This window comes from Amaranthus tricolor, chromosome 13, assembly GCF_026212465.1.
Source record: "Amaranthus tricolor cultivar Red isolate AtriRed21 chromosome 13, ASM2621246v1, whole genome shotgun sequence".
Classification (NCBI taxonomy): domain Eukaryota; kingdom Viridiplantae; phylum Streptophyta; class Magnoliopsida; order Caryophyllales; family Amaranthaceae; genus Amaranthus; species Amaranthus tricolor.
In genome coordinates this window covers 10,978,355-11,000,899 of record NC_080059.1, presented here as the reverse complement: position 1 = coordinate 11,000,899, position 22,545 = coordinate 10,978,355, and the positions used below count along the sequence as shown (strand labels likewise).

The window sequence follows — 22,545 nt, the reverse complement described above, 5'->3', positions numbered from 1 at the left end:
AAAATCAGTTGGTAATATGAGGAGCATACCATCAAGCTTGTATGTTAGTTAACATTTTCCAATTCTTCGATATGAGTTGTTCTCCAATAGTCTCTGTCACACATGAGCATACCGTCGGTTTTGTTACGATGATAAATTTATTATTGTGTTTGCACTCAACAAAACCACTAAGAGTAGAGTTAACTGCACACATAAACTTGATGATCGATTCCATCCTACAAATAATAAGTAATAAGAGAAGTAGCTCATCAAACTAAATGATAGTAAATCTATCTTTAGTTTTTCAATGTGAAATTACATGTGGATTATTCTTGAACACTACCAACGACTTAAGTTTTTATTTGAATTGATTTCTTGCCACTATAACAAGCAAAAGGCATCCAAACAAACATATCGCTACTCGAACAAGCACTACACTTTCAGATTTTGAAGTTTTGATCACTCTTAAAGTGCAATTTGGTCGAACAAGCTTACCCCTGAGTACTTTGTGAATTTCTTCCTGCTATATTTATTTTCATAAAGATTATTATTATTATTATTATTATTATTATTATTATTATTTTATTTTTTTATTAATAATAATATTTCATTTCATAGAGAGGAACTTTACAAAAAGTTGATAGGAAGCCGAGCAACAAGTTGAGCACCCACCTCCTTTTGAATACAAAAAGTTAGTCTAGAAAGATGTTTGGCTTAGTTTTGGTGCTACTTGAGTTACTCAATGAAAATGATGAGATCGTTGATAACAGGATGAGCGCATTTTCGCCTAACTCGCCAAAGGTGGAGAAAGCAAATGGAATGCATTTATAGCCATTCTCCTCACACTTCGCCGTGTACTTCTTCCTCTTTCTTTTTGCGGCATTGGCTAAAGAAGCACTAGGAGCCCATGAGGAGACCCCCGTTCCGGCAAAAGGCGATCCTCTAGTAACATCCACACACGTATCTTTACCATGAAACCAGTTAAATAGAAGGAGATTGGCTGGCCTAAGATCTTTCCCTGCCTCCGACAAAAACCCTAAAGGTGCCTCCTTACGAATGGAAACTCCAGCTTTGCAGCAGATATCTACGAGCATGTCTTGAACCAAATTATGTCGAAACTTCACGCCAATCGCACTTGAGCAATGAACTGCATGATCCCCCCTACATCCATCTTGGCGGTGTTGCAGCTGGGGTATAAACTATCCTCGGCAAACAAGGGAATGGTGAGCCGATAACATAGAATAGACCAAAATTGACGAGGATTTATCTTTTGGCCCAAGCCATCAATGGGGATGGTTAGCAGAAAATCCTCTGCATGTGGTTCCTGAGTGGAACTAAGAATTGCAACTTGTATTGGGGTGAGCATGTAGTTAGATGCAAGGCTATTCTTTTTCATCATTTGGGGGGCAACGAATCCATCATTGAGAGAAAAAATCATTGGACCCACATAAAACACAGAAGACATCAAAGATCCGTTCAAAAGTGGGGCCCTGAGAAGAGAGATCACTATTGGCCAAGATCATAATTTGGAGTGAGTTGGTTTGGAGATGAGGAGTAAGGAAGGCATAATTAATAACATCACCTGCCGAGTAGATACCAAGGCCACCCATTTTGATCGGATGGGTGACTAACCTCCATTGTCATTCCCCAAACCCCGGTGTAACACCCCGAAATTTTGGGTAAGCTTTATAATTTTAGTTTGTCGTGATATAATATTTCGTAATAAACATAAATTACTTTTAACTAAAAACATTATATTTTAAAGTGGGTAAAATTAATATAATAGTCTCATACTCCCATTTAGTTTAGAGGCTAACTAAATTTATTGTTAGTAGACAATAAATAACTAATTAACTAAATTGGTTTATGAATAGTAAGTGTAGTATCTACTTAGTTCATAATTAACTAAATTATGGTAATAAGTTTAATTATATAATAGAAACCTTTCACGTCATATTCCCCTTAATACTCCTAATTAAGCATAATAATATCAAAATTAAACTTCATTATTTAATTAATAAAAAAAAAACTTCCAACTTATCACATATTATTTAATATAATGGGGTTGGATGAATTGCTTAGCAAGAAAATCAAAAGAATAAAGAATGCCACGGCATTCTTATGTTTGGAACACAAAACTCTTGTTCTTCCTATTTCATATATTATAATATGGTTATTGGTTTAATAACATAAAAAAATTAGTTATTCTTTATCTACTAATTTGGTAACAAGCAACTGCAAAAGAAGGTTGAAGAATATTTAGAGATGATATATTTGGGTTGAAGAAATTATTTATATATAAGGATTTTGGAGGGTTGTTATGTTTTTAAGGCTATTATTTAATTCTCTATATCTACTTTAATTATCCATATAAAGGTAACTAATTGACGCTCTCTTTTCTTAATTCACATTTATTTTTTTATTATATGGAAGATTAGCCATATAAAAGAATAAAAAAATATATATTATTTTTATGCAAGTTATAATATTTCTCGAGGTCAAAATATAAAATATAATTTTTCTTATTATGGCCAATCAACAGAAGGAACAGTTAAGTTGATATTTTCCATATTGATTACTACGGTTACTTAGTTGTGTTAAGGATCAATTGAGACAAAAGATAGCATTTCTTGCTAAGTTTTATGATGAGTGTTGAGAGTAAATTAAAATGTAAATGATAATCTAATAATAGAAATAGATTGGTAAAATTATTTAGTAAGAATTCGTAGAAGCAATTAGTTAGAATGGTGGAAGTAGATTGAGTATATAAAAGGTAGAACTAGGATAGTGCTTATTATCATAACAAAAATGGTGGAACTAATTAAGTTAGTGAAATTAACTAACAAGTATTGATAAGATGGAAATAATATGCTATTCCCTCCTATTCTCTACAAGTGTACTATTTACTTTTTGAGCACTGTTTATCTCTTATTCTTAATTTGCATTTTATTATTAATCTATAAGTTAAAATATAGTTAAGTGTGATTTTTTTTGATTCGTCTCAATGCAAAAATTATTTATATCAACTTTTCATAATTATTAATTATGCACAATTAGAGATATTAAGGATTGAATAAGTGCATTGGATATAGTGTATAAAGCAAATGAAACATTTGTGGTGAATAGAAGGGAGTATTTAGTTTGTTGAAATTGAGACCGTAGGCTAATTAGCTCTTACTTTATTTATATATTTATTTATTTATTTTTACATCTAAATTAGTGATGTCAACGTTAACTTTTAATTGGATAGTTTGGCAATTTGTCTAACGATAGGGATGAACTTGGTTATTATTTTAGTTATGGATAAAATTATATTAGACCAAAATTGGATGTTATTATTATTTTTATTTTGAGACTTGATAAACTTTTAATTGTATTGTTATTTTTTGAGATGTTAGGAGTATTGTTAACGCATTTGTACTTTTGAGTAGAATAACACTTTCATCGATACTTCTTTGCCAAGATTTATAATTGGGTTAATTTTTATTGACTAGGTCAAATTTGAAGTTAACTTTATTCCTAAATTCAGACATTACTCACAACATTAGTTTTAGTATTTATATAAAAACTGAAATTTATTAGTTGAAAAATATTATATTTTAAAAATAATTTTATTTAAAAAGTATATTTGAGTCAAGTATTTTGATGTTGATTTTGAGAGTGAGGCCTATTTGGCATCTCATAAATATTTTCGATGTTGATTTTATAAATAAAGTTTTACGATTGATACATTTTGTGCGAGTAAGGAGCCATAAGAGTGTAAGGGCTATTTTGGCATCTCTAAATTGTTAGAACATGCTACTGATGATATTTATATATGCCTGGGTTAATTGTTGTTGTCTCGGTACCCAGTGGTGTAAAGCAAAGGAGGCATCCACTGCTAGGGGATAATTGGCCATTCTTAAACAGGTCTATTTTACAGACTAGGGTCACCCGATAAATCTTAGGAGGTGTTAGTGTAAGGTCATCTTGTGGGCATCTAACACCGGCGTTCGTTCCTTCTCTACTTGTTAATTATGTTTTGGAATTTGTGAAACCATACTTATTTGATTTACTAAGTTATTAAAATTAATTTATGAAATTTATGCTGTTTGAAAGCTGTAATTGTTTAAAATTTTTTTTTTCACTCGTTTACTGGTTTTAAGTTGGATTTATATATTCATATAACTAATTGATAACTGTTTAAACTTCTTTGTAATTGGAGATGATATTGTTATATGTTTTATGATTGGAAAGGACATTTAGTTACTCACCACTAATTGTGGTTTTATATTTTCATACAGATGGTGAATGATTACATGATAACTATGGTGTGGGCTGGAAGTGTAAGAGTAGACTCTAGGACTTTTCCTCTTATACTGACTCTTACATTTAACATAAGATTTTTGTTTTTTTAGAACCCTTAAGATTTTATTTTGAAGTTTATGAGGTTCATATTTAAGTTTTAATCTTTTAAAAAGTATGTGACAACCGTCTTAAAGGTTATTTCCGCAAACCTATTCTTATTAGAAAGATGGGTTGTTACACCGATCCCGAAGTTGCAACAATATTCTCCAAGGAAGCGCACAAGACAAGATCAAACTTAACCTGTGCATCCCCAAACGAATCTGAGGGGCAAGTCCTCAACGCGTAAGATAACCTACCAACCCCTGCACAGTTGCAGAGAAGGAGAAGTTCACATTGTGGGTCATAGAGTTTTGCTGACAGCTGTCATGAGCCCAATGGTTTTAGAAACCCTCTTCATAGAAAATTCATGGCAAAAGGTACGATCTATACTCACAGGCCCGCCAAGAAGTTTTACTCCGGCATGAGGTCGAGATATGTTGGGTGGGAAGACATGTTCTCTACTCCTAGGATCCTCCCTAGGCCAGAAAAATTCAGTCTTGTCCACATTGAGAATCAAACCACGAGATGGGCCATCCTCCTCCTCCTCCTCCTTATTATTATTATTATTGTTATTATTATTATTATGGAAATTTCACGTGGTAACCCTAAGGTTTTGGGTTTTCCATGTGGTAACCAAAACTTTTAAAAAAATCCACACGGTAACCCTGAGGTTTACCAAATTGTTCCACCGTGACCTTTTTGCGCATAAAAACGTTAGCAAACGTTAATTTCGAAGCTTTAAGGCTAGTGTACGCCTATTTATGCGACTCACCATTTCAAATGTCATCAGTTTCAACCTTTTCCCCCAAAACATAAACCCCAACTCTATCATCTTTCATCCAAATCATATTTTTTCACCCAAATTCTAACATAGTAGAGTTAGGGTTTATATTTTGAGGGAAAAGATTGAAACTGATGACAATTGAAATGGTGAGTCATATAAATAAATGTACGGCACCCTTAAAGCTTCGAAATTAATGTTTGGTAAACTTCAGGGTTACTATGTGGATTTTTTTTAAGTTTTGGTTACCACGTGAATAACCCAAAACATCAGGGTTACCACATGAAATTTCCCTATTATTTTTTTTTGTGTAAAAGTTTCCATTATTATTATTATTATTATTATTATTATTATTATTATTATTATTATTATTATTATTATTGTTATTATTATTGTTATTATTATTATTATTATTATTATTCCATTTCATAGTTGAACAACAAGCTGAGCACCCACATTCTTTTGAATAAAAAAAGTTAGTCTGTGGAAAATGTATGCTCTAGATTTGGTGCTACTAGAGTTACTTAAAGAAAACGATTTGCAATCCTTAATAACAGATCGAGCACGTCTTCCCTAACTCTCCAAAAGTGAAGAAAGCAAAGGGAATAAATTACCATCAAACAATAAATGAGTTGTTTTTAAGAAAAAAGATAGATATTTGATAATAAATAAAAAGAGAGATTAAATTACACAGATTAAATTAAAAAAAAGTTAAAATATATAGATAATATTAATGAAAATAATAGATTATTTCAAATATAAAAAAATAGCGCAAATAAATGAACTAGACACTAATTTTATCATAAATACACAACGTTCACCAGACATAAAAAGATTTATTTTCAAAGAGACAAACAGAGTATTTAACTACATTTTTTTGATATGACTCTATTACTTTTACTTAAATAAAAAACAATTACTTTTTATTTCTATGTCTATTTTATTTTTATCACTTTTTATTTAAATTTGTCTCATTAATTTTGCACCATTTCCTCTTTTGCCAATAGTCTCACACTATTTTTTTTAAAATTTTTATCCACAAAATTATACTTCTATCATTTTAATCACTTATTTTATCCTTTATTATTTATTTTACAACTGATGCAAAATAAGAGAGATATAGTATTCTACTTTCTCTGGTTTTTAATAGTTGCTATAATTCTTTTTTCATACTATACAATGCACGATTTTAATCTTTAATATTTTTAATTTCATATGATAAAAAAATTATAAAAATTAATATTATGAAAATACGCATTAAAATGAATCAAACAAAATCATACTTAAGTATATTTTACATTATATACAAAGAAAACTATATATAAATTGATGAACAATAATTGCTAGAAGAACCGTAACAATTAATAAAATCCGGATGGTAATAGTAGTAGATAATAGACGTGGGTAAAAGAGCATATAGTGAGAGTGAAACCCAACCAAATTGGGAGATTGAGAATGCATCGGCAGCGCATAAAGCAATAAAGCATAAATCAAGTGGGCTCCACCTTTTTAATCTTTAGCGTTACTGTTACTATAAATATATTCTTAACCTTCCTTTCTTCCCATTCCCATCTCCATTTCCATTCCATAAAAGAACTTCATATTCTTTTAATCTTCTTCTTCCTCCATTCATTTTCTTCTCCCTTCTTATTAATTCCAATGACTCTATTTTCTACCTAGCTTTAATATTTTTTTCTTTTTTAATTGTAGTTTTTTTGTGTTCCTAAGTTGAAGCCGAGTTAACGACTCACTGAGTCGTTTTTAGGTGGTAATGGCGAATCTCGAACAGATCAAAAATGAAAATGTTGACCTGGTATTATTTTATTTTGTCTTTCCCATTACACTATGAATTGTGTTTTATTTTTACTATCATGTAGTAATTTATTAGTTTGATGATCGTGGAACTTTTTAACCATTGATGTTCATGTTTTAGGATCTTTATCATAGTCGTCAAAACGGCAATTTGATTATGTATAGTACCTCCTCCTTACAATAATACTCGTTCAGCTTTGCTAAAAGTATTAAAAGGAAATAATTAGTTGATAGTAAAATAATATTATTGTCTTTAAATATTAACAAAAGTGTAACAATAAATAAGATATGGAGTGGAAATAAAATTTATGATTACTTTATGACATTATATAGTAATATAATAAAAAAAGTTTAGCAAATATTATGGAACATAAGAAGTATACGGGTAATGATATTTACGATCTTAAGAATCGTACAATCTAATAAAAAGATTGTAAAATTTTACATGACATTCTCATAATCATTTGTCATATGAAATAATTCTTACCAATGTTATTAACAACTTATTTCTTTAATATACGAGTAGTATATTACAATTAAATATGTTCAGTTAAATTTTCTTAGAATATTATATTTTTGAATTTAAAAGCTGCATAAAATTTTTAATTAAAGTTTCTAAGAATATATATTTGCTTTTTTATGTTGACATATTTGCTAATTAATAAAGTTTTTTATTAAAATTTTAATACTAAAAATATTTCGTCAAAAAACAAAAGATACATGATAGTTAAAAGTTACTTTGAGAATGACAAAAAATCATTATCATAACATTATTGGAAGATTATCTATATTTTCTTAAAAGCTTTAATTAATACTTATATTACCAAATAAAATGATTTCATTCAAAGCACTATATATTCTAAAATATATCTCTTTTATAAGAAATATTATAATTTTATACTAATAATTTGTAATTGTATCTCTATGTAAAATTTATAATTATATATACTTCTATACTTACAACTTCATGCATTGCACGAGTTACTATACAAGTTATATATAAAAATTAGCTGACTCTCTTTGTTACCAATAATTTTAAGTTTTCTATAAAATTTATTATAGAAATTGAAAATAATTAATATTTTATATAATTATGTTATGAAGATGTCAAATGGGGAATTTGAACAAATTTTAAGCGAAGATCATTTAATGTTTAATGTAAAATCAAATAAATAAAACATGTTTATAGACAAATATTTGTAAAAGTTAATTAGAATAATCCAAACTTTTTATGATTTGCCTATAATAATCTTATCGAATGATTAACGATAAATAATCCCAATTTTAAATGCTTTTTGCCTAGAATAAACTTGGGTTATCCGATTATGCTATAGCAGCTAATTCACCAAAAAAGTAAACTAAAAATTAATGTAATATCATAGAAAAATTTTAAAAATTTACATAAAATATTCTGAATAATAAAAAAATTAGTAGTTTTTTCAACATTTTTTAACATTTTTTTTGAAATTTTATTTTAGTTTATCTTTTTTTTAAAAAAAAAACTTGCTATAGCAAGTCATTAGGTTACTAGGTTTACTCTAAGAAAATACCCTCCGAAGTTAGGATCATTTATGGTTAATCAATAGGTGGAATTATTGTAGGAAAACCATAAGAAGATTGGATTATTTTAGGTAATTTTTCCTAAATATTTTAATCAATTAAGAAAGATTTTACACAAATTCTTGTGAGAGACGGTCTCTTTGAGAGGCATCTCTAATTGGATCGGCCCATTATATATATTTTAAAATATTATAAGTAGGCATTAAGAATGGTGTAAGTAGAAATTAAAAATATTGAAAGTAGGCATTATAATTACGGTAAGTAAGCGTTAAGGATAATGTAAGTATGCATTAAGAATACGTAAATAGGCGTTAATCTTTTAATGGGTTGGGCTTGAGATACGTCTATAAAAAAGAGATGGTTTCTCAAGAGACTAGCTGAAGATTTTAAGGGGTTAAGTTCCAAACAGCTGAAGCTAAAGTCAGCCACAATAATATGAACAACCCCTCTTGTATGAGACCATCTACCCGTGAGACGAGTCCATACAAAAGGTCCATTATGCTAAAAGTATCTAGTATAGAGTTATTTAACCCAAGTATAAAACACGTCTCACAGTGAGAGCGTCTCATACAAAAATTTATGTAATATGTAATATTGGAATGGAGTAAAAAATTAAAATTTTGATATCTTGTTTATTTCTAATTTTTTTGAACATATATCTAAACCAATACTTGACTCGCCTCTATTAAAATTATACTATTAACCAATAACTCAAACATCAAGAGCCTAAATAACTCAAAGATTAATCTAAATAGTCGTAATAAATCCAAAGTTAGAGGCGAGTTTAGATATGTGTTCAAGAGCCTTAAAAACTACTTAGAGAATAAAATTTCAATACACTCTTAACCAATAAGTTATATATTTCTATTATAAAATTATTAGATAATATTCTAGTTTTATACAATGATACAAAGATTTTTAAAGGGGCGGACATATATATATATATATATATATATATATATATATATATATATATATATATATATATATATATATATATATATATATATATATATATATATATATATATATATAGGATCAAATAAAAAGGATTTTAAAATGAGAAGGGTGAGAAGGATTTTTGTTTGATTTTGTTTGGTTACTATATATATAAAAAAGAATACTATGTTATAAATTAAGAACATTTTAAAAATTATTTCACAGTTACCTTTCTGTGTAATATAGTTACTTTTACAATTATGAGTTTTTGGTTCAATCGTGACCATAAATTTTTTTTATTTTAGTAAAATCAAGGGTGTAGAGTCCTTCTTACCCTTCTTATTACAATAGATCACTCCCATATATATATATATATATATATATATATATATATATATATATATATATATATATATATATATATATATATATATATATATATATATATATATATATATATATATATATATATATATATATATATATATATATATATATATATATATATATATATATATATATATATATATATATATATATCAAATAAGAAGGATTCTAAAATAAGAAAAATGAGAAGGATTTTTGTAAAGTTATTATATATACAAAAAAAGATACTATGTTATAAATTAAGAACATTTTATAATTTATGCCATAGTACCTTTTTTGTGTAACATAGTGACTTTTACGATTAAGTATTTTTGGCTTGATCATGACCTTTGATTTGTTTGATCTTACTGAAATCAAGGGTGTAAAATATTTCTTATCCTTCTCTTTTTCAACACCCTTATATGAAAACTGTGAGAATCATAATCTTCTAAATGTAACACCATTTACCTAAAATGAATCATTTAAGTTATTTTGTCAGTTTCTTTTCGTGAATTTTTATTTGAAAAAAATTTATTTGGTAGAAAATAATAATTTGTTGCTAATATTTACCATCTTTTATGTAAAAATCACATGTTTTTGACATGCTCGTTAGTTTTTTGAAATTATTTTTTGGGTAAAAAATTTTTTATTAGGCAATAACATGTTTATTAAATGGGTTAGGTCAAGGGCAAAATTTCAAATCAGAAACAAACTTTTATAATGCATATAAGTGAATGAGTTAATTTCGAATTAAATCAATAAATATAATTAACCTGAACTTAATTCATTTAACATTTTTTTTTATTTTTCATAGTAAATACAAAACAAAAAAACATAAAAGAAAAGTTTAAATTGAAGCCTAAAAATAATATGTTGTCAATATTAAAATGAAAACAAAAAATTAAATAGATTAAGTGGGTCAAAATCAGGTCGTCCTGATCTGTAGCAGATAAGGTATGAGTTGTGATTTTCGACTGAATTAACTAATAACAAGTCTTGTATCTCTTATAATTTGTTAATTTCTCTAATTAATCACATTAAGATTGTAAATTATCATAACTTTAAGGTTATAAGTAATCACTCAAACCCAATAAAATGTAATCATTTTAAAACTGTAAGTAATCACTTTGAGATTATTATAAGTGTTCACTTAAAGATAATAAGTGTATATTGGGCTAGCTCAATAGAAATAGTATCACCGTGAGACCGTCTCGTTGGAGGATTTTTAATTAATAAAATAGATCGGGTTTGATCAAGAGATTTTTAACCTATTTATATAAGCCTCGAAACTTAATCTGATCAAACCTGATTTGTTTGACAATGACACTGCGTTGGCAAATAGTAACAGTGATTGATATGATAAAGGTTTAAACCTAGTAATAATCTTTTGGGGGTACAATGGTCTTTGACAAAAAAAGGTATAAAGGTAAAATGATAATTTTTTTAATAATACACGTTCAAAGAGAACATTATGGATATTATATTGTGTTTCAAGATCCATAGTACATCTATTAACTTATATGGGAATATCAACTAACATATAATTATTGATACTTAAATCAAATTGGAAATAGAGCTCATGAGAAATATGTGTCATAATGTCATATGTAGCATCACAATGCATTTATAATTTATTAGTTGGAGGAGCAATACACATAGAAATATAGTTGAAAAGAGATGAATAAGTTAAAAATGTAAGATATGCATGCTAAGGGTAATTGTGCTATCTAGTCGACAAGATGTCAAAGATGTTGGGCATCGAAAAAAAGACTTGATCTTGTGGTCTCAAACAAAAAGAGCTCTGATATCATGTCAGATCAATGTTTATAATGATGCATTATATTCTTAGTCTTAACATTCTTAATTTATAAACTCAACTTGATTAAGCATCTTCTAATATTTGAGAATCGAATATGTGATTTTTCAGGAGAAAATTCCTATAGACGAAGTGTTTCAGCTCTTGAAATGTTCAAGGGAAGGTTTGTCATCAGACGAAGGAACCAATCGTCTTCAGTTGTTTGGTCCAAACAAGTTAGAAGAAAAAAAGGTTCATTAATAACTGCATAAGAACTTCTTCTTTATCTTTTTCAACTTAATGGCATCTAATAGAAGTAATTAATATCTTTGATTGAATTAATAGGAAAGCAAAGTACTGAAGTTTCTTGGGTTTATGTGGAATCCATTGTCATGGGTTATGGAAGCAGCTGCTTTAATGGCTATTGTGTTAGCAAATGGTGATCATAGGCCTCCTGACTGGCAGGATTTTGTGGGTATAATGGTCCTTCTAGTGATCAACTCTACAATTAGTTTCATAGAAGAAAACAATGCTGGCAATGCCGCAGCAGCTCTTATGGCTAATCTCGCTCCAAAAACAAAAGTAAGCAACAAATAGGATTACCATAAATTGACATTGGCTTTTTGATTGGTCAAACAACTAAAATGTTTGTATCAGTCAATAACTTTAGCCAACAGATCTAAAACCAATGAATTACTACCAAATTGTATTGAGGATCCATTAGTAATGCAAACTCTTTGATTCAGGTTCTTCGAGATGGACGATGGAGCGAGCAAGAGGCTGCAATACTAGTCCCAGGAGACATAATTAGCATAAAGTTAGGAGACATAGTCCCTGCTGATGCCCGTCTTCTTGAGGGTGATCCTCTCAAGATTGATCAATCTGCACTTACAGGAGAATCCCTTCCTGTTACGAAGAATCCTGGTGAGGAAGTTTTCTCAGGTTCGACTTGTAAACAAGGTGAAATAGAGGCAGTTGTTATAGCTACTGGTGTTCATACCTTCTTTGGTAAGGCTGCCCACCTTGTTGATAGCACTAACCAAGTTGGTCACTTCCAAAAGGTGCTTACAGCAATTGGTAACTTTTGTATTTGCTCAATTGCTTTGGGAATGCTGATTGAGGTCGTGGTGATGTACCCGATTCAACATCGTAAATATCGTGATGGAATTGATAATTTATTGGTACTTTTGATTGGTGGGATACCAATTGCTATGCCTACTGTATTGTCTGTTACTATGGCTATTGGTTCGCATAAGCTATCTCAACAAGGTGCAATTACTAAAAGAATGACTGCCATTGAGGAAATGGCAGGCATGGATGTTCTATGTAGTGACAAAACGGGCACATTGACATTGAATAAGCTTACTGTGGACCGTAATCTAATTGAAGTTTTTGCAAAGGGAGTGGAAAAGGATTATGTACTTCTGCTTGCTGCTAGGGCTTCAAGAACTGAAAATCAGGATGCAATTGATGCCGCCATGGTTGGAATGCTAGCTGATCCAAAAGAGGTATAATCACTTTTTGAAATTCTTATGAAAAGACAGAGTATTAGTGAGTTGGTAAGGAAGATAGGAAGTTAGAACTTGGGGCACTCCTAAAGATCACGAGAAACACCAAAGATTGTTGGGAGGATATGAGTAAAAAAAGAAACGAAGGAATTAGGGTAACACGTTGAGATTTTAGAAGATTGAAATAAATGGATAAGAAGATGACACCACTAGAAATGATTTTTTATTTCATTTAGCATACTCTAGTTTTTTTGGGATTAATGCTTTAGTATTGTTGTATTGTACAAAAATTTCGTGAAAATAATTTTTTGGTGGGCAATTGTAGGCACGTGCAGGAATACGGGAGATCCATTTCCTTCCATTTAACCCAGTGGATAAAAGGACTGCATTAACTTATATCGATGCTAATGGAAACTGGCATCGAGCAAGCAAAGGTGCCCCAGAACAGGTAATGTTTTCGCATCTAAAGCTACTGATGAAAAATAAAAGATCAAAGAGCTAATATCATTATTTTTAATCTAAGCACAGATTCTGGACCTATGCCGTTGCAAGGAAGATGTCAAAAGGAAGGTTCATGCTGTTATCGAGAGCTATGCTGACCGTGGGTTGAGATCCTTAGCTGTTGCAAAACAGGTTTTTGCCTTCGGCTACATGTTAGTGCATTAAGCATGCTTAAACTAATCATATCTCTTGCATCTTAATATTTTGTTTTACCCATTAAAAGGAGGTACCAGAGAAATCGAAAGATAGTCCAGGAGGCCCGTGGCAGTTTGTTGGTTTATTGCCCTTATTTGATCCTCCAAGGCATGATAGTGCTGACACGATTAAGAGAGCTCTACATCTTGGTGTGAATGTAAAGATGATAACAGGTGATTCTAAGTTTCAAATTCTATGATTTTTTTACAAATTGTCGTCACATTGTTAATTTCAATAGCTCATTCAATATACATTATTCTACTAATTTCCAGGTGATCAACTTGCAATTGCTAAAGAGACTGGTCGACGACTTGGAATGGGAACCAATATGTACCCATCATCTTCATTGCTTGGACAAGACAAAGACAACAATGTGGCAGGTCTTCCTGTGGATGAGTTGATTGAGAAGGCTGATGGATTTGCAGGGGTGTTCCCTGGTGTGTAGTTTTTCTTTTTATTCAGATCTTATAACTGCTTTTGACTAACTACTTATGGTGCTTTAAGCATTTGTTTTGTCTCTAAATGAGATCCAATTGGTTTAATACTTAAAAATGATGGATTGTTCACTCTACATTTTTTAGAGAAACTCTTGCTCAGACATAATGCACACTAAATAATGTGCACCAACCTTAACATGCTAGTAAGCTAATGGAGTCGAGTGTAACTAGTAGTGGTCAATAATGTGATTGAATTTTTGTCATGATAGAGCACAAGTACGAAATTGTGAAGAGATTGCAAGAAAGGAAGCACATATGTGGCATGACAGGTGATGGTGTAAACGATGCCCCAGCACTGAAAAAGGCAGATATCGGAATTGCAGTTGCTGATGCTACTGATGCTGCAAGAAGCGCTTCTGATATAGTCTTAACGGAACCTGGATTGAGTGTTATTATAAGTGCTGTACTCACTAGCAGAGCTATCTTTCAGAGGATGAAGAACTACACAGTTTGTACCTTTCTTATTGTCCTTTATAATTATATTTTGGGATTCAAGTTTATATTCTCTATAAAATACATATTCTCTTAACCCATTGATATATATTCACAGATATATGCAGTGTCAATCACAATTCGTATTGTGGTACGTTTTATTAGTACGATGATTTATAATATTTCGATTGTTTCTATATATTCTGCTTGAGCATCTTCTTGCCCTTATTATGTTTCAGTTTGGCTTCATGTTTATTGCTTTGATATGGAAATTCGACTTCTCTCCATTTATGGTTCTGATCATTGCAATTTTGAATGACGGTAACAGACATTAGAGTTATTGTAATTCCTATTATGCTATATTGCTACCATCATGACCTCATAAGTGTCTCGTTTATCGCTATATTTGCTGCTAGGAACAATCATGACAATTTCAAAGGACAGAGTAAAACCATCGCCCCAACCAGATAGTTGGAAATTGAAAGAGATTTTCGCTACTGGTGTCGTTTTGGGAGGTTACCAGGCACTAATGACTGTAGTATTCTTCTGGCTCATGAGTGACACAACCTTTTTCTCGGTAAACTACTCATTCATATTCACTTTTAGTAATTTATCCTGGACTTATTATGTTATTCACTTAATCCAAGCTGTCATTGTAGGAGAAATTTAATGTGAAGCCATTGCGCCACGGTCAGATGATGGCAGCCTTGTACCTGCAAGTAAGTGTTATTAGCCAGGCTCTCATTTTTGTCACACGATCTCGAAGTTGGTCCTATGTTGAACGCCCTGGGCTTTTGTTATTCGCTGCTTTCTTAGGTGCTCAACTGGTATGTTCTGCACACCTTCTCTATTAGATTTATAAATTTCGTAGAAGAAATATACTTCAACTGACACACTATTCTCAATAGATAGCAACAATCTTAGCAGTCTATGCCAACTTTGCCTTTGCAAAAATGGAAGCAATGGGATGGGGATGGGCTGGTGTCGTATGGATTTACAGCTTAGTTACTTACATACCACTCGACATTTTGAAATTCACCATTCGCTATGTGCTAAGCGGAAGGGCTTGGAACAATCTTTTGGAAAACAAGGTAATTTTTGCTATCGATTAAAAATAACAGAATTCGACTTTTTGATCATACTAATGGAAAAGTTATGTTTAGACGGCTTTTACAACAAAGAAGGATTATGGGAGAGAAGAGAGAGAAGCACAATGGGCAGCTGCACAAAGGACTCTACATGGTCTTCAACCTCCAGAAACAACGACTATATTGAACGAGAAGAGCAGTTATAGGGAACTTTCAGAGATTGCTGAACAAGCAAAGAGGAGGGCTGAGGTTGCAAGGTAAAACATATGTTCTTCTTATGCTAGCTTCCTTTTTGTTAAAGTGCCCAATATTATCCAGTCTTTTCACGCCGAAGAAAGAAAAGAAAATATACCAATTTATAAGCTTGAGAAGTAACCCCACTATCAATTGGTTTTAGCACTTAATCCTTTTGGGTTTATATGGGTTATCTCTTCTCTTTTTTGTTTGGATTTTCCAGAACCATTTTCTAAATTCTAACGGTTTTATGATTTATAAATGAAGGCTTAGGGAGTTGCACACATTGAAAGGGCACGTGGAATCAGTCGTAAAACTGAAAGGATTAGATATCGACACCATGCAACAACATTACACCGTGTAGATGACACAATTTTATGAATGTCGGAAAGGGAGGATAGAGGCTAGGAATATGTGTTGTTACAACACAAGGAGACATGGGTTTTCTATTTTTCTAAGCAAGTTATAATATTTTGTTTATTTATTCCTACACTCCCTTTTAATTAACAATAGTACAATCTAAAGCCCCATTTGGGTCGGCAGCAATCAAGTTCTGCATTTTGCCAACTTGAAAAATTTTGTATAAATGTAATAATTAATTTGTCATACTTTTGATGATGATGATGATGATGATCAAGATCAACCTACATACTTCAAATTTATTCATTATTGAGGTCTAAGACTAAGGCATAATAATAATTGTGCTAATTTTCCTTATGCTGCCTATGTGTACAAAATTACTTGTTTTGCATGTGTTGTGCAATTTGATTCAATCTTTTATTAATATATTACATGAACAAAATACAAACTTAACGTATATTTATGGGTAAATTTTCTAGTTAAAACACGTTTCTTTGTACGCTTAAATATGAAGTATTTTTGATGGGGAAAAGAATAGCTTTGCATATCTTTGATCATATTGCAAATTAGTGAATTACAGAGGTATTACATCCATTAATATTGCTTTTCAAATAACTTTCATTTGGATTAATGATCTACAATTTTCTAATGAAGCATTCAAATACTAGTAGAACTACTTTTCTAGGAAAATCTTTCAAAAACAATCATGACTAAAAGAAAAAATTTGACAATAGGATGATGGTTCACAATGGTAAAAGCTCAAATAACATTGTCATACCACATAAAATACTCCCTCTAGTTCAGAATAAATATTTCATTTTCTTTTTAGGTCACTACATCCTAATTATTCAATTTCTATTTTTTTTCTATAATTTTAACTCTTATACCCTTATAAACTCAATTTTTTAAAAGCCATAATTATAACCTCTAATTTTTAGGTTAAATAAATAAATTATACCTAAACTTAATTATCCTCATCAAATACTCCCTCGTCCTTTTCTTTATATATTTAATTCAATCCTACCCACTCCATTCTAGTATCTTTTAACCAAAATCCTAAAAATGTCAATTAATCTTCATCCATCTTCCCCCACTAATCATTACCCATGAACATACTTCTAGTTCAAATGCCTACGAAAAATACCTACTAAAAAGGCTAGTTCAAATACCTACTAAATTAGTTTCAAATACCTACTAAAAATTATAGTAGGTATTTTTGTGAAATGCATGCCCATAGTAAGTAATTTTGTAAATTAGATTAAACTTTGGAAGTCGTCTCTCAAAGAGACGGTCTCTCAAGACACATACTGGTTGACAAGTATATATGATCTAACTCCAAATTAATACGAGACCTTTAAGGAAATTGTCCAAAGACAAATCCGTGTAGGGTAAGCCCAAAACGAATAATATTATACTAAGTAAATCATTCAGAGCTAGTAGGCCCATCAGTCATTGAAAATAATTTTCCATCTAATCGATTTCCATAATCCCATCATCTTAAGCCATTAAAATAATGCTAATTCTTTATTAAGGTCGTCTTACCGTAAAATGACTTCAATTGAGTCAGCCCAAATTATTTAAAATAAAAAACTGCTTCTTATACAAGTGTGAATTCGAATATCATTGTTTTTTAATGCTTACTTTACTAATGGGCTGCTTGTATGGGCCCGTCTCATGGTCATACAAGACTTGTTAAAAAATAACACAAAAATTTGTATGCGGTCGCCTCTAGCGTGCAACCAAAAAATTATATAATTGTCGAATTCAAGCCTTAAACATTCATTTCAAGACTTAAAAAGCCAAATATAGCCCTTAGAAAACACACATTCAACCACTTAAAATGTCAATTCTAACTTTTAAAACCCCTACTCCAACCCTTAATTTTATACTTTACTTACCTACTCCAACTGTGAAACCTCAATCTTCCTTCCCCAGAGGTTTAATTTAATTTATTAGCTATCAACTTCAACCCTTAAAACACACATTCAACCACTTAAAATGTCAATTCTAACTTTTAAAACCCCTACTCCAACCCTTAATTTTATACTTTACTTACCTTCTCCAACTGTGAAATATACATTTTAAGACTTAGAATGCCTTATTTCAATGGTTTAAGTTTGTCAGACTTAAAATGCCTGTTTCAAGATTCAAAATATGCAATTCAAACTTTAAAATGGAAACTAAACATGTGAGTTGTAGCAGATATGCGTCCATTTCACGATAAATTTTGCTGTAAAATAAATGAAGATTGTGAGTAATATAAAACCGACCTGATAAAAGCCTACCCTGTGCCTTTTGACCCTCTACAAACGAGCCAGGTCATAGACTTTTGAAGGCGCAACTCCACCCCATTGTACACCTTTGTTTCACTGGTGTGAGCGCGTGATATTATATTTACATACTACATAAGAATTGTATGTCAACACCAACGGTCATCTACAAAACCAGTTTCTTCAATCAGTGGAACACGTAAGTGCAACCCAGATTCAATCTAAAACCAAGAAACTTGAGTAGATGCATAACCCACAAACACTTTTGTCTAGCAGACTTGCACGCATAGAAAAAAGACTACGAAAACAAAGGTGTAAATATTCGAGGGAAACCACCAGAACATACAGGATGAAATAAAAATAGGTGATGATGGAATGTAACGAATTCGGATACTGTCTAATTAGGATGGTCTTTCTGAGATTTTCGATATATTGTAGAACATGAAATGGAAAACGGAGTGTCAACAAACATGAAAGAAATGAATGTGTTTATGAATAGTAGATGAACTGTTGATAAGACATAAAAGCCCTAAATCTTCAATGATAAAACACACCACATTAAAAAACTAAATACCTCGGAGATCACAGCTCAACGCGAATGGGTTGATAAATCAGGAGCAAATGCTACTTTAGAAGAAACAGGCAATAAACAATGAATAATGGAGGATTTCACAAAGCTGTAACACCCACAAGAACCATCGTAAATGCTTCAAATTGTAATTGTAAGAGTACTTGAATCAAAACAATTCAAGATATATAGAATACACGGATAATACGAAAAGGCTATGAGTAAAGACTTATGATATGCAATTTATCAACATTTAGATGCAACAAACATACTTAAAAGAACAGAATTCAAGAGCAAAATCTACTCAATTTTACACATTATCAAGAAGTTAGCCAATACTTTACTGCATATAACCATGATAAATGCTTCAAACAATCCTTTGTATACTCGGTTCCTCGCTCACTTTGGCTTCTCCTGGTGAAGGATGGGACAAACCAAGCATGTCAGTGAACTTTTAAAGTACATGAACAACTCACACTGGTCAATGGGCTGAAGGAGCAGGGTTAACGCCAAATCCCATCTTCTTTCCAAGCAAGGCAAGCTGATCAACAAACTCGGCTCCAGTAAGAATCTCTGTTGTTCCATATATAATATGCTTGGCCGGCTGCTGATTGGAGGCAAGCTCTTGCAGACTTGCATTTTCAATGTAATTCCCACCACCAATCATGAATACAATAGCCTCTTTGAAAGGTCCTCTAAGGTGGCTACCAGAGCTAGATTTGGGAGTACGAGGATCAAATAACATATAAGAGTCGACATCAGGATTAGGTTTGCCTTCCATCAAGGCTTCTACAGTCCTTGCCAATGCAAGCTGCCGGTTCCCTGACAGCAGATTTTTCATCCCAGCAGCCAATAGATTCCCAGCCCAGTCAACTAAGTTACTTTTGCTAGCAGAACTAGCAGAAGTCAAGGCCACATTCAACGACTTTATCTTCTTCACATACTGAAAAGCGCTAGTATCAATCTCAGCTTCCCTAAGCGCATTCTCCACCATTTCTACTTCAGATTGTGGAACAGCTTCGACAGAAATAAGATACATAATAGCAAAACGAAGCTTATCCATCTTAGACCCCTTCCCTTTGAGTACTCCCATCAGCTCATTCCAATCAATACTCCCCCTGGCCATCATATCATACTCTTTCTTAGCATAAGAATCAAGCGATCTCTCCTTAATCTCACCCAACAAAACAGTCGCAATATTCGTATGCTTATCAATCACTTGCTTCCTCTCGGTCAACTCCGGCAACGAATTAACTGCACTCATCAAATGCTTTGTATTCCCTATCAGATCAGTCCCATCAAACTCCGCCCCACCCGTTCCTCCAGTCCTCCTATTCACCTCATCAACATCCTTCTTATAGTTATTCAACTGATTCTCAATCTCAACTGCCACCTCAGGAAACTCCAATCCTCCATTGGCTACCCAAAACGGATCCGCCCCATCTAACTCAAACGCCTTCGTCCCACCTTTCTCCCCCTTCACATTGACCTTATTCAGCCTCAACCCCATTACATCATGAACAAGTGGTTTGTACCTAAAGTCATGTTGAATACCCATCGCCAACTCAAAATTTCTATCAAACAAACACAAAATTGGTCTCTGAAACGATGCCCCAAAATTCCCTCCTTCACTAAATAAATTGTTCTTAGCCAACAAATGATCCCTCACTCTCTGATCCAACGCCACTGCAACCATCTCAGCCGCCCCTCCTTGTGGACAACGAATCACCGGTACAACCCCCAATGTAACCAGCACACAAAACAAACCATCCACAATCTTCTCAATCACCTCATTAATTTCCCTTTCCTCACTTTTCGGATCATTCAATTGCACATAACAATTACTGAAAGCAAGCGAAAACAGATTATCTTCTAATGTCACAAAATCTAAATACTGATCATGTACCTTTGAAACCCTCGAAACGACGTTGTTATCATTCACATTTTTCAGTAACCCTGAAGCCAGATCTTCCAATAACGGGCGAGGAATTGAGGATGTGAAATTGAGATGAAATGTATCGTACAGTGGAACTAAAGCATCCGAAACGATGCGTTGGATATTTGACTGAGTTGGACGGATGAAGTAAACGGCGGGAACATCAGGGATGGGTTTACGAGGTTTGTCAATAAGGAAAAAGAGAGTGACGCCATGCTTACGCAAGTCTTTGACGTGAATTAACGGCGATAAGATATCTTGTGCGGATTTGTCGTAGATTAAGATCTTGTAGATTTCTTCATTCGCCATTCCAGTCGATGTGTTTACAGGTTGATTCAGATTCAACATCCTGATTATGCATTCTGCAAAAAAAAAAAAAAAAAAAAATTGAGATTTAATTGAATTCTATTGAGATTGAATGAGTAAATGAATGAATGTTAGGGTTTTTGATTTATTTACCTGTTTGTTTCTGACGGAGATTGAGCGATGACATTACTGAAGCGTCAAGAAGCAGAGATGGCGATTCAGGCAGGAGAATAGTGATGATTGTGGAAAACTAAATGGCGTTTTTGTGTTCGTGTGGAATGAAGATGTGTCAATACGACTATACATCTTACCCCGAAATCATCTCTATCGGGTTGTTTTAATATAATTAAAACGTTAAAGAAATTACTTATAATTTAAATTGATAAAAATAATAAATATAATATTAAAGTTTAGTCTTAACATGATTATTTATAATTTTAAAATGATGATTTATAATCTTAAAATAATAAATTAAAGAAAAATGTTGATTATATGGATCTTTGATAGGGTAAAATAGTCTCATATTATGGTAAGACAGTCTTATACAAGACATGTTTTTTTTCTTAAAATGGTGGTAATAAAAATTGTTTGTCGTACAAATTTCCATAAAATGCATGATGTTATTGCATGATGAAAATACAATAATAGGAAAGATTTATATATGCAATTTTTCATTATCACCTAGTAGGCTAGTACCCACTCTTCGAATAGTAATGCATTGAAATGATTGAGCGAAGAAAATGATATAATTAAAGTTAAACGAGTATTAATTTAAATTTGTCAACAGATTTTTCAACAAAAATTACAATAATTCTTCTTGACCATTCCCACCATTTAATATCAATAACTGAACATATCGTTAACAGCTTTATACTTTTGTACGCCTTTTGTCGCTCTCATTTATCATTATTTTCAATTTTAATTGTTCCTCTTATTTTGCCTTATTTTTTTTCAGACAATGGTCCATCACTTTTTATAATTGTATTTGTATAATTTAACTCTCTTTTAATTTCATTCACGCAATTTATTCTA

The 22,545-nt window shown here is 31.6% G+C and overlaps 2 protein-coding genes across 2 annotated transcripts; one reads left to right on the top strand and one right to left on the bottom strand.

Annotated features, from left to right (window-relative positions):
- Window positions 1–6,712: 6,712 nt before the first annotated feature.
- Window positions 6,713–16,703, top strand: LOC130797808 (plasma membrane ATPase 4-like). The gene is made up of 16 exons (XM_057660576.1): window positions 6,713–6,959; window positions 11,751–11,870; window positions 11,964–12,200; window positions 12,365–13,126; window positions 13,452–13,574; window positions 13,655–13,759; window positions 13,851–13,995; window positions 14,095–14,259; window positions 14,529–14,767; window positions 14,870–14,902; window positions 14,991–15,072; window positions 15,168–15,328; window positions 15,411–15,578; window positions 15,660–15,842; window positions 15,915–16,096; window positions 16,341–16,703. Exons 1-16 carry the CDS (start codon window positions 6,918–6,920, stop codon window positions 16,435–16,437), a joined length of 2,844 nt encoding a protein of 947 aa, XP_057516559.1. The 5' UTR covers window positions 6,713–6,917; the 3' UTR covers window positions 16,438–16,703.
- Window positions 16,704–19,383: 2,680 nt separating this feature from the next.
- LOC130797809 (SEC1 family transport protein SLY1) lies at window positions 19,384–21,827 on the bottom strand. Its single transcript, XM_057660577.1, has 2 exons — window positions 21,667–21,827; window positions 19,384–21,569 (listed from the first exon to the last, which is right to left on the bottom strand). Exons 1-2 carry the CDS (start codon window positions 21,698–21,700, stop codon window positions 19,753–19,755), a joined length of 1,851 nt encoding a protein of 616 aa, XP_057516560.1. The 5' UTR covers window positions 21,701–21,827; the 3' UTR covers window positions 19,384–19,752.
- Between the last annotated feature and the right edge of the window lie 718 nt (window positions 21,828–22,545).